The sequence below is a fragment of the Cyanistes caeruleus genome, chromosome 36 (assembly GCF_971803275.1).
Source record: "Cyanistes caeruleus chromosome 36, bCyaCae1.hap1.1, whole genome shotgun sequence".
Classification (NCBI taxonomy): Eukaryota; Metazoa; Chordata; class Aves; order Passeriformes; family Paridae; genus Cyanistes; species Cyanistes caeruleus.
The window spans coordinates 1,389,259-1,402,668 of NC_141737.1; the positions used below are offsets into that span (position 1 = coordinate 1,389,259).

Here is a 13,410-nt window from a genome sequence, read left to right on the forward strand (position 1 = left end):
GGGGGTTCAGGTGAGCAGGGCAGGTTTGGGGTCTGGATTTTGGGGGGCAAATTTTGGGGGTTCAGGTGTGTGGGGCGGATTTGGGATGGGGATTTTGGTGGGCAGATTTGGGGGGTTCAGGTGAGTGGGGCAGATTTTGGGGGTTCAGGTGTGTGGGGCAGATTTTGGGGTGGGGATTTTGGGGGGCAAATTTTGGGGGTTCAGGTGTGTGGGGCAGATTTGGGGGGGCAGATTTTGGGGGTTCAGGTGTGTGGGGCAGGTTTGGGGTGGGAATTTTGGGGGGCAGATTTTGGGGGGGTTCAGGTGTGTAGGGCAGATTTTGGGGGGCAGATTTTGGGGGTTCAGGTGAGCAGGGCAGGTTTGGGGTCTGGATTTTGGGGTGGGAATTTTGTGGGGCGGATTTTGGGGGGTTCAGGTGTGTGGGGCAGATTTGGGGGTCCCACCTGGGCCCCTCCCCCTCACTTTTGTCTCCCCTCCCCCCCCCTCAGGTGACGCGAGGGGTCCCCCCCAGGCCCCGCCCTCCATGGCCCGGCCCCGCCCCCCCCTCCCCCCCCCCGGGCCCCTCTGAGCCCCCCAAAAGTCGGGAGACCCCAAAGGTGAGCGGGGGAGGGATGGAAGGGGGCGGGGCTTGAAGGGGAGGGGCTTAAATGGGCGGGGTGTGAAAGGGGGAGGGGCTTAAGGGGAGGGGTGTGAAAGGGGGAGGGACTCAAAGGGGTGGGGTGTGAAAGGGGGAGGGGCTTAAAGGGGTGGGGCCAAAAGGGGAGGGGCCTAAATGGGGTGGGGTCGGAGGGGAGGGGATTAAATGGGTGGGGTGTGAAAGGGGGAGGGGCTTAAATGAGGGGAGGTCAAGGGGAGGGGCTTAAAGGGGAGGGGCTTAAATGGGAGGGATTTGAGGGGGCTTAAAGGGGTGGGCCCTAAAGGGGAGGGGCTTAACTGGGGTGGGGTGGAGGGGAGGGGCTTAAAATGGGGTGGGGTCAGAGGGGAGGGGCTAAAATGGGTGGGATGTAAAAGGGGGAGGGGCTTAAAGGGGAGGGGCTTAAATTGGAGGGGTTTGAGGGAGGGGTATAAAGGAGTGGGGCCAAAAAGGGGAGGGGCTTGAAGGGGTTAAAGTGAAAAGGGGAGGGACTAAAATGGGTGGGGTTGAGTGGGAGTGGCTTAAAAGGGAGGGGCTTAAAGGGGTGGGGGGAAGGGGTGGGGCTAAAAATGGTGGGGATGGAGGGGGAGGGGCTTGGAAGGGGAGGGGCTTAAAGGGGTGAAAGGTGAAGGGGAGGGGCTGAAAGGGGTGGGGTTGAGTGGGAGGGGCTTAAAGGGCTGAAAGTTAAAAGGGGAGGGGCTAAAATTGGGGCTTGAGGGGGAGGGGCTTGGAAGGGGAGGATTTTTAAATGGGCGGGGCTTAAATGGGTGACGGGTAAAAGGGGAGGGACTAAAATGGGTGGGGTTGAGTGGGAGGAGCTTAAAGGGGAGGGGATTGAATGGGGGGGTTTAAGGGGCGGGGCTAAAAAGGGTGGGGATAGAGGGGGACAGGCTTGGAAGGGGAGGGGCTTAAAGGGGTGGGGTTGAGTGGCAGGAGCTTAAAGGGGTGGGGCTTAAAGGGGTGGGGTTTAAGGGGTGGGGATAAAAGGGGTGGGGCTCGAGGGGAGGGGCTTAAAAAGGAGGGGAACAAATGGGTGGGGCTTAAAGGGGTGAAAGGTAAAGGGGAGGGGCTAAAATGGGTGAGGCTAGAGGGGGAGGGGCTTAAAAGAAGGGGATAAAGTGGGCGGGGCTTAAAGGGGTGAAAGAGGGAGGGGCTTAAAGGGGTGGGGCCAAAGGGGGAGGGCCTTAAATTGGGTGGTACCAAGGGGGAGGGGCTTAAGTGTGTGGGGTCAAGGGGGAGGGGCTTGAAGGGGAGGGGTCTGGTGGGAGGGGCTTAAAGGGGGTGGGATGTGAAAGGGGAGGGGCTTAAAAAGTGTGGGATATAAAAGGGGAGGGGCTTAAGGGGGTGGGGTCAGAGGGGAGGGGCTTAAAAGGGTGGAATTTGAAAGGGGAGGGGCTTAAAGGGGCAGGGCTTAAATGGGCATGGCTTAAATGGGAGGGGCTGAAAGGGGCGGGGCTTAAATGGGAGGGGCTTAAAGGGGCAGGGGTTAAATGGGAGGGGCTAAAAGGGGGGCGTGGCTTAAAGGATGAGGGGCTAGAATGGAAGCGGCTTGTGCCAGATGTGCCCAGGTGTGCCCAGGTGTGCATTTCTGGCCCCGCCCACACCTGGATGTTTTTCCCACATTTTTCCCATTTTTTTTTATCCCGTTTTTCCTCCCCCGTCCGCGGGGATCACGACCGGGAAATTTCTCCACGTTTTTTTCCCAATTTTTCTCGTTTTCAACCCGTTTTTCAGCCACGTTCAGGGACTACAAGGGAAATGTTTATGCCATTTTTATACCTGTGTTTGATCCAGATTTTTCCCAATTTTTCCCAATTTTTCCCGCGATATCCGGGAAACACGAGTTCATTTTTCCCACGTTTTTCTCCCATTTTTTCCCAATTTCCCCGGTTTTTCCCCCATTCCCAGGCCATGTCCGGGGTCTACGAGGAGAACATTTACACCCTGTATTTTTATCCATATTTTATCCGTATTTTCCCCAATTTTCCCCATTTTTTCAGGATTTTTTTGCCTATTTTTTCTCACATTTTCCCCCATTTTTTCCTCATTTTTTTCTCTATTTTCCCCCCTATTTTTTCCCCCATTTTTTCCCAACTTTCCCCGTTTTTCCCCAATTTTTAGCCCATGTCCGGGGACTACGAGAAGAGCATTTACACCCTGTATTTTTATCCATATTTTATCCATACTTTATTAATATTTTCCCCAATTTTCCCCATTTTTTCAGGATTTTTTTCCCCCATTTTTTCCATGATTTTTCCCCCGTTTTTTCCCAATTTCCCCGTTTTTTCCCCCATTCCCAGGCCATGTCCGGGGTCCACAAAGAGAACATTTACACCCTATATTTTTATCCATATTTTATCCATATTTTATTAATATTTTCCCCAATTTTCCCCATTTTTTCAGGATTTTTTCCCCCATTTTTTCCATGATTTTTCCCCCGTTTTTTCCCAATTTCCCCGTTTTTTCCCCCATTCCCAGGCCATGTCCGGGGACTACGAGGATAACTTTTACACCCTGTATTTTTATCCATATTTTATCCATATTTTATCCATATTTTATCCAATTTTCCCCATTTTTTCAGGATTTTTTTGCCTATTTTTTCCCACATTTTCCCCCATTTTTTCCTCATTTTTTTCTCTATTTTCCCCCCTTTTTTTTTCCCCCATTTTTTCCCAATTTTCCCCGTTTTTCCCCAATTTTTAGCCCATGTCCGGGGACTACGAGAAGAACATTTACACCCTGTATTTTTATCCATATTTTATCCATATTTTATCCGTATTTTATCCATATTTTCCCCAATTTTTCTCATTTTTTCAGGAATTTTTCCCCTATTTTTCCCCCATTTTTTCCATGATTTTTCTCCCATTTTTTCCCAATTTTCCCCTTTTTTCCCCCATTCCCAGACCATATCCGGGGACTACGAGGAGAACATTTACACCCTGTATTTTTATCCATATTTTACCCATATTTTTTCTAAATTTTCCCCAATTTTCCCCATTTTTTCAGGATTTTTTCCCCCCATTTTTTCCATGATTTTTGCCCCGTTTTTTCCCAATTTCCCCGTTTTTTCCCCCATTCCCAGGCCATGTCCGGGGACTACGAGGAGAACATTTACACCCTGTATTTTTATCCATATTTTACCCATATTTTATTAATATTTTCCCCAATTGTCCCCATTTTTTCAGGATTTTTTCCCCCATTTTTTCCATGATTTTTCCCCCGTTTTTTCCCAATTTCCCTGTTTTTTCCCCCATTCCCAGGCCATGTCCGGGGACTACGAGGAGAACATTTACACCCTGTATTTTTATCCATATTTTATCCATATTTTATCCATATTTTATCCATATTTCATCCAATTTTCCCCATTTTTTCAGGATTTTTTTCCCCTGTTTTTCCCCCATTTTTTCAATGATTTTTCCCCCATTTTTTCCATGATTTTTCCCCCGTTTTTTCCCAATTTCCCCGTTTTTTCCCCCATTCCCAGGCCATGTCCGGGGACTACGAGGAGGACGTTTGCCGCAGCGCCCTGCGCCTGGTGCACGAGCTCTGCTTCGCCCCCCGCGCCCGCCCGCCCCACGCGCGCTGCCTCGAGTTCACCGACCTGCTGCGGCACCGCGGGCACCCGCGGCCGGCCGACACCGGTACGGCACCGCGGGGACACCTGGGGACACCGGGACACACCTGGGGACAGCTGGGGACAGCTGGGGACACACCTGGGGACACCTGGGGACACCTGGGGACAGCTGGGGACACCTGGGGACACCGGGACACACCTGGGGACAGCTGGGGACAGCTGGGGACACACCTGGGGACACGCCTGGGGACACCTGGGGACACCGGGACACACCTGGGCACACCTGGGGATACCTGGGGACAGCTGGGGACACGGGGACACACCTGGGGACACCGGGACACACCTGGGGACACCGGGACACGCCTGAACACACCTGAACACACCTGGGGACACCTGGGGACAGCTGGGGACACGCCTGAACACACCTGAACACACCTGGGGACACCTGGGGTCAGCTGGGGACACGCCTGAACACACCTGAACACACCTGGGGACACCTGGGGACAGCTGGGGACACACCTGGGACACACCTGGGGATACCTGGGGACACCTGGGGACAGCTGGGGACAGCTGGGGACACCTGGGGACACACCTGGGGACACCTGGGGACACCTGGGGACACACCTGGGGATACCTGGGGACACCTGGGGACACCTGGGGACAGCTGGGGACACCTGAGACACACCTGGGGACAGCTGGGGACATGGGGACACACCTGGACACACCTGGGGACACCTGGGGACACCTGGGACACACCTGGGGACACCTGGGGACACCTGAGGACACACCTGGACACACCTGGGGACACCTGGGGACACCTGGACACACCTGGACACACCTGGGGACACCTGAGGACACACCTGGACACACCTGGGGACACCTGGACACACCTGGGGACACCTGGGGACACACCTGGGAACAGCTGAGGACACACCTGGACACACCTGGACACACCTGGGGACATTTGGGGACAGCTGCAATGGGACCTTCCCGCTTCCCCCAAATTTCAGACCCCCAAGTTTGGGATCCCCCAAAACCCCCCCAGGTTTGGGGCACCCCGGAGATTTGGGGTCCCTGGGGGGGAATTTGGGGGGAATTTGGGTGGATTTGGGTCAATTTTGGGTCGATTTTTGTGAATTTCTGGGGATTTGGGGTGAATTTGGGTGAATTTTGGGTCGTTTTGGGTGAATTTTGGGTCATTTTTGGTCAATTTTGGGTGGATTTTTGTGAATTTCTGGGGATTTGGGCTGAATTTGGGTGAATTTTGGGTCGTTTTGGGTGGATTTTGGGTCATTTTTGGTCAATTTTGGGTGGATTTTTGTGAATTTCTGGGGATTTGGGCTGAATTTGGGTGAATTTTGGGTCGTTTTGGGTGAATTTTGGGTCATTTTTGGTCAATTTTGGGTGGATTTTTGTGAATTTCTGGGGATTTGGGCTGAATTTGGGTGAATTTTGGGTGAATTTGGGTGAATTTTGGGTGAATTTCGATGGATTTGGGGTGAATTTGGGTGAATTTTGGGTCGATTTGGGTGAATTTCGGGTAAATTTTGGTGGATTTTTGTGAATTTCTGTGAATTTGGGGTGGATTTGGAGTGAATTTGACTGAATTTGGGTCGGTTTTGGTCAATTTTAGGTGGATTTTTGTGAATTTGTGAGGATTTGGGGTGAATTTGGCTGAATTTGGGTGAATTTTGGGTGAATTTGGGGTCGATTTGGGTGAATTTTGGGTGGATTTTTATGAATTTCTTGTGGATTTGGAGTGAATTTAGGTGAATTCGGGTGGATTTTGGGTGATTTTGGGTGATTTTGGGTGAATTTGGGGTGAATTCGGGGTGAATTTTGGGTGAATTTGGGTGATTTTGGTTGAATTTGGGTGAATTTTGGGTGAATTTTGGGTGATTTTGGTTGAATTTTGGGTGAATTTTGGGTAAATTTGGGTGAATTTTGGGTGATTTTGGTTGAATTTTGGGTGAATTTTGGGTGAATTAGGGTGAATTTGGATGATTTTGGGTGAATTTTGGTTGAATTTGGGGTGAATTTGGGTGAATTTTGGGTGAATTTTGGGTGAATTTGGGTGAACTTGGGTGAATTTGGGGTGAATTTGGGGTGAATTTGGGTGAATTTGGGTGAATTTGGGTGAATTTGAAGTGAATTTGGGTGAATTTGGGTGAACTTTGGGTGGATTTGGGTGATTTTGGTTGAATTTTGGTTGAATTTGGGGTGAATTTGGGTGAATTTGGGTTGGATTTTGGGTGATTTTGGTTGAATTTTGGGTGATTTTGGGTGAATTTGGGTGATTTTGGGTGATTTTGGGTGATTTTGGGTGAATTTGGGTGAATTTTGGGTGATTTTGGTTGAATTTTGGGTGAATTTTGGGTGAATTTTGGGTGGATTTGGGTGATTTTGGTTGAATTTTGGTTGAATTTGGGGTGAATTTGGGTGATTTTGGGTGAATTTGGGTGAATTTGGGTGAATTTGGGTGAATTTGGGGTGAATTTGGGTGAATTTGGGTGAATTTGGGTGAATTTTGGTTGAATTTGGGTGAATTTTGGGTGGATTTGGGTGATTTTGGTTGAATTTTGGGTGTTTTATGCCGATTTTTCTGCATTTTCCTGCATTTCAGACCCTTTTTTTTAAAAAAAATTCCCCACCGTTTATTTCCCTCGGGGAAATTTTAAAATTTTATTATTTCCCACAAGAAAAATTTAAATTTTATTATTTCTCATAAGAAAAATTTAAATTTCCTTATTTCCCCATTTTTCCAATTTTCTTATTTCCCACAATAAAAATTTTTAAATTTCCTTATTTCCCACAAGAAAAAAATTAAATTTCCTTATTTCCCCCAAGAAAAAATTTCAAATTTTTTTATTCCCCACAACAAAAAATTTAAAATTTTATTATTTCCCACAAGAAAAAATTTAATTTCCCTTATTCCCCACAACAAAAAAATTTAAATTTTTTTATTTCCCACAAGAAAAATTTAGATTTTATTATTTCCGACAAGAAAAATTTAAATTTCCTTATTTCCCACAAGAAAAAATTTCAAATTTTTTTATTTCCCACAAAAACAATTTTAAATTTTTTTTTCCCACAGGAAAAAATTTAATATTTTTTTATTTCCCACAAGAAAAATTTAATTTCCCTTATTCCCCACAAGAAAAAATTTTAATTTTTTTTATTTCCCACAACAAAAATTTTAAATTTTATTTCCCACAAGAAAAATTTAAATTTTTTTATTCCCCACAAGAAAAAATTTAATTTCCCTTATTCCCCACAAGAAAAAATTTACAATTTTTTTATTCCACACAACAAAAAATTTAAAATTTTATTATTTCCCACAAGAAAAATTTTAAATTTTATTATTTCCGACAAGAAAAATTTAAATTTCCTTATTTCCCACAAGAAAAATTTTTAAATTTTTTTATTTCCCACAACAAAAAATTTCAAATTTTTTTATTTCTCACAAAAACAATTTTAAATTTTATTTCCCACAAGAAAAAATTTAAATTCCCTTATTCCCCACAACAAAAAAATTTAAATTTTTTTATTTCCCACAAGAAAAATTTAGATTTTATTATTTCCGACAAGAAAAATTTAAATTTCCTTATTTCCCACAAGAAAAATTTAAAATTTTTTTATTCCACACAAAAAAAATTTAAGGTTTTATTATTTCCCACAAGAAAATTTTAAATTTTCTTATTTCCCACAAGAAAAATTTTAAATTTTATTATTTCCCACTAGAAAATTTTAAATTTTATTCCCCACAACAAAAAATTTAGATTTCCTTATTTCCCACAAGAAAAAAATTAAATTTCCTTATTTCCCCCAAGAAAAAATTTCAAATTTTATTCCCCACAACAAAAAATTTAAATTTTTTTTATTTCCCACAAGAAAAATTTCAAATTTTATTATTCCCCACAACAAAAAATTTCAAATTTTTTTATTTCTCACAAAAACAATTTTAAATTTTATGTCCCACAAGAAAAAATTTAAATTCCCTTATTCCCCACAACAAAAATTTTAAATTTTATTTCCCACAAGAAAAATTTTAAATTTTCTTATTTCCCACAAGAAAAAGATTTCAATTTTATTATTTCCCACAAGAAAAATTTTTAAATTTCCTTATTCCCCACAAGAAAAATTTTTAATTTTTTTTTTTCCCACAAATAATTTTATTTGTAAAAAAAATTTTATATAATTTTTATATATATAATATAATAAATTTTTTATATTTAATAATATATTAAATAATAATTTAATATGTTATTAAAGATAATTAATAATATATATTTATATATATATAAATAATTTATTATTTAATAATAATAAATATTATATATGATATAATTAAATTTTAAATTTTATTCCCCACAACAAAAAATTTAAATATCCTTATTTCCCACAACAAAAAATTTAAAATTTTATTATTTCCCACAAGAAAATTTTAAATTTTATTTCCCACAAGAAAAAAATTAAATTTCCTTATTTCCCCCAAGAAAAAATTTCGAATTTTGTTATTCCCCACAACAAAAAATTTAAAATTTTTTTATTCCCCACAACAAAAAATTTAAATTTTATTATTCCCCACAACAAAAAAATTTAAATTTTTTTATTCCCCACCATAAAATCTCCCCAATTTTCTCCTTTCCCCCCAATTTTCCCACGGGAATTTTCCGGAACCTTCCAGAGGTCTCCGTCAGCCTCCTCTCCGTCATCGTCACCTTCTGCGGCCTGGTCCTCCTGGGGGTCTCGCTCTTCGTCTCCTGGAAGCTCTGCTGGCTGCCCTGGCGCCACAAGGGGGGTCCCGGGGGGGTCCCCCAAAGGAAGGACCCCCCCCAGACCCCCGGGGGGGTCCCTTTTGGGGACCCCCTGCCCGACAGGGGGGACCCCGAGCCCCCCCCCGAGCGCTGCTACCTGGACATGGGGCCCTGCCCTGAGATCGGGGGGGGGGGAAGGGCTCTGGGGGCGCCCCCTCCCCCCGCCGGGACCCCCCTGCCCTGCCAGGGACCCCCCGAATTTGGGGGGGAGGGCGGGGGGGGGGGAGGGGCGGCTTTGCCCAGCGCCCCCTCCCAGCAGCTGGTGGGGGGGATGGGCGGCAGGTAAGGGGGGGTTTTGGGGGGGTTTGGGGGGGAGTTGGGGGGGAGTTGGGGGGGGGATTTGGGGGGGTTTGGGGGGATTTGGGGGGGTTTGGGGAGGATTTTGGGGAATTTGGGGGGGATTTGGGGCGATTTGGGGGGGATTTGGGGGGATTTGGAGAGGATTTTGGGGAATTTGGGGGGATTTGGGGGGATTTGGGGGAATTTTGGGGGGTTTTGGGGAGGATTTGGGGGGGATTTGGGGGAGATTTGGGGGGGATTTGGGGCGATTTGGGGGGATTTTGGGGGGATTGGGGAGATTTGGGAGGGAGTTGGGGGGATTTTGGGGGGGATTTGGGGGGGAGTTGAGGGGGTTTGGGGAGGATTTGGGGGGATTTGAGGGGGTTTGGGGGGATTTTGGGGAGGATTTGGGGGGGAGTTGGGGGGATTTGGGGAGGAGTTGGGGGGGTTTGGGGGAATTTGGGGGAGATTTGGGGGAGGATTTGGGGGGGATTTGGAAGATTTGGGGGGAATTTGGGGGGGTTTTGGGGGGATTTGGGGGAATTTGGGGGGGATTTGGGGGGATTTTGGGGGGGGATTTGGAAGATTTGGGGGGATTTGGGGGGTTTTGGGGAGGATTTGGGGGAATTTGGGGGGATTTGGGGGGATTTGGGGGAATTTGGGGGGATTTGGGGGAATTATGGGGGATTTTGGGGAGGATTTGGGGAAGATTTGGGGGAATTTGGGGGGATTTTGGGGGATTTGGAAGATTTGGGGAGGATTTGGGGGGGTTTTGGGGAGGATTTGGAAGATTTGGGGGGATTTGGGGCAGATTTGGGGGAATTTAGGGGGATTTGGGGGGGTTTAGGTGATTTGGGGAGGATTTGGGAGGGAGTTGGGGGGATTTGGGAGGGATTTTGGGGGGATTTAGGGGAGGATTTGGGGAATTTGGGGAGGATTTGGGGGCATTTGGGGAGGATTTGGGGGGGATTTGAGGGGCTTTGGGGGGATTTGGGGGGGTTTGGGTGGGATTTTTGGGGATTTGGGTGGATTTGGGGGGTTTGGGGAGGATTTGGGGGGATTTTGGGGGGGTTTGGGGGGGATTGGGGTGGATTTAGGGGAATTTGGGGAGGATTTGGGGGGATTTGGGGAGGATTTGGGGGGATTTAGGGGAGGATTTGGGGGGATTTTGGGGAGGATTTGGGGGGATTTAGGGGAGGATTTGGGGGGATTTTGTGGGATTTGGGGAGGATTTGGGGGGGTTTGGGGGGATTTGGGGGGATTTAGGGGAATTTGGGGGAGATTTGGGGGGATTTTGGGGGGGATTTGGGGGGGATTTGGGGAGGGGGGAGAGGGGTCTCCAAACACAAATCATCCCAAAATCTTCTCCCCTCATCTCCTCGGGGTCTTTGAACCCCGAATTCCTCAACCCAAAAGGGTCTCTGACCCCCCCAAATCCCCCAAATTCCACAAATCCTCCAAATCCTCCATCCCAAAACCGTCTCTGACCCCAAATCCTCCCCAAAATCCTCAAATTCTCCAAATCCCCTCAAATCCTCCATCCCAAAACCATCTCTGACCCCAAATCATCTCCAGATCCCTCAAATCCCCGAAATCCCCAAATATCCCATCCTAAAACCGTCTCGAGCCCCAAATCCACCCCAAAATTCCCAAATCCCCAAACCCCAAATCCACCCCAAAATCTCCAAATCCCCCAAATCCTCCAAGTCCTCGATCCCAAAAGGGTCTCTGACCCCAAATCCACCCCAAAATTCCCAAATCCCCCAAATCCTCCAAGTCCTCCATCCTAAAACCATCTCGAACCCCAAATTCTCTCCAAATCCTCCAAATCTCCCATCCTAAAACCATCTCAAACCCCAAATCATCTCCAAATCCCCCAAATCTCCCATCCCAAAACCGTCTCTGACCCCAAATCCTCTCAAAGTTCCTCAAATCCCCCAAATCCTCCAAGTCCTCCATCCCAAAACGATCTCAAACCCCAAATCATCTCCAAATCCCCCAAATCCTCCAAGCCCTCCATCCTAAATCCATCTCAAACCCCGAATCATCTCCAAATCCCCCAAATCCTCCATCCCAAAACCGTCTCTGACCCCAAATCCACCTCAAAATCCCCCAAATCCCCCAAATCTTCCATCCCAAAACCATCTCTGACCCCAAACCCACCCCAAAATTCCCAAATCCCCAAACCCCAAATCCACCCCAAAATCCCCAATTCCCCCAAATCCCCCAAGTCCTCCATCCTAAAACCATCTCTGACCCAAAATCATCTCCAAATCCCCCAAATCTCCCATCCCAAAACCGTCTCTGACCCCAAATTCTCTCCAAAATTCCCAAATCCCCAAACACCAAATCCACCCCAAAATTCCCAAATCCCCCAAATCCTCCATCCCAAAACCATCTCTGACCCCAAATCCACCCCAAATCCCCCAAATCCCCCAAATCCTCCATCCCAAAACCATCTCTGACCCCAAATCCACCCCAAAATCCCCCAAATCCCCCAAATCCTCCATCCCAAAACCGTCTCTGACCCCAAATCCACCCCAAAATTCCCAAACTCCAAGCCCCAAATCCACCCCAAAATTCCCCAAAATCCCCCAAATCCTCCAAGTCCTTCACCCCAAAACCGTCTCTGACCCCAAATCCCCCAAATTGTCCCCAAACCCCAGTTCCCCCCTGACCCTGACCCTGCCCCCGTTGTCCCCCCCAGCTCCTCGCTGCCCCCCGTCCCCGAGGAGGTCCCGGCTCACCTGGGCCAGATCCAGCCCGAGCTCTACGACGCCGCCGCCGACGGCCGCGGTGGCCCCGAAAACCCCAAATCCCCCAAATTCCCCAAATCCACCCCAAATCCTCCAAACCTCCCATCACAAAACCGTCTCTGACCCCAAATCATCCCTCAAATCCCCCCTAAATCCCCCAAAATCCCCCAAATCCTCCAGCCCAAAACTGTCTCTGACCCCAAACCCACCCCAAAATTCCCAAATCCCCCAAATCCCCCAAATCCTCCATCCCAAAACCATCTCGAACCCCAAATTCTCTCCAAAATGCCCAAATCCCCAAACCCCAAATCCACCCCAAAATCCCCAATTCCCCCAAATCCTCCAAGTCCTCCATCCCAAAACTGTCTCTGACCCCAAATCATCTCCAAATCCCCCCAAATCTCCCATCCCAAAACCGTCTCTGACCCCAAATCCTCTCAAAGTTCCTCAAATCCCCCAAATCCTCCAAGTCCTCCATCCCAAAACAGTCTCGAATCCCAAATTCTCTCCAAAATTCCCAAATTCCCAAACACCAAATCCATTCCAAAATCCTCAAATCCCCCAAATCCTCCAAATCCCTCCATCCTAAAACCATCTCTGACCCCAAATTCTTCCCAAATCCTCCAAATCTTCCATCCCAAAACCATCTCTGACCCCAAATCCTCTCAAAGTTCCTCAAATCCCCCAAATCCTCCAAGTCCTTCATCCTAAAACCATCTCTGACCCCAAATCATCTCCAAATCCCCCAAATCTCCCATCCCAAAACCATCTCAAACCCCAAATCATCTCCAAATAACCCAAATCCTCCATCCCAAAACCATCTCTGACCCCAAATTCTCTCAAAGTTCCTCAAATCCCCCAAATCCTCCAAGTCCTTCATCCTAAAACCATCTCAAACCTCCAATTCTCTCTAAATCCCCCAAATCCTCCATCCCAAAACCGTCTCTGACCCCAAATCCGCCCCAAAATTCCCAAATCCCCCAAATCCTCCATCCCAAAATCGTCTCTGACCCCAAATTCTCTCCAAAATTCCCAAATCCCCAAACCCCAAATCCACCCCAAAATTCCCAAACTCCAAGCCCCAAATCCACCCCAAAATCCCCCAAATCCTCCAAATCCTCCACCCCAAAACCGTCTCGAACCCCAAATCCCCCAAATTGTCCCCAAACCCCAGTTCCCCCCTGACCCTGACCCTGCCCCCGTTGTCCCCCCCAGCTCCTCGCTGCCCCCCGTCCCCGAGGAGGTCCCGGCTCACCTGGGCCAGATCCAGCCCGAGCTCTACGACGCCGCCGCCGACGGCCGCGGTGGCCCCGAAAACCCCAAATCCCCCAAATTCCCCAAATCCACCCC

The 13,410-nt window shown here is 47.5% G+C and overlaps 1 protein-coding gene across 1 annotated transcript in view; it reads left to right on the top strand.

Moving 5' to 3' along the window:
- Positions 1 to 554: 554 nt before the first annotated feature.
- SYT3 (synaptotagmin 3) overlaps positions 555 to 13,410 on the top strand; it is a 30,934-nt gene continuing 18,078 nt past the window's right edge. The window contains exons 1-5 of the mRNA XM_086871552.1: positions 555 to 596; positions 4,119 to 4,275; positions 8,896 to 9,307; positions 12,012 to 12,175; positions 13,276 to 13,303. Of these exons, the coding sequence (XP_086727678.1) occupies positions 4,122 to 4,275; positions 8,896 to 9,307; positions 12,012 to 12,175; positions 13,276 to 13,303 (758 nt within the window). The 5' untranslated portion in view covers positions 555 to 596; positions 4,119 to 4,121. The remainder of the gene's footprint in view (positions 597 to 4,118; positions 4,276 to 8,895; positions 9,308 to 12,011; positions 12,176 to 13,275; positions 13,304 to 13,410) is intronic.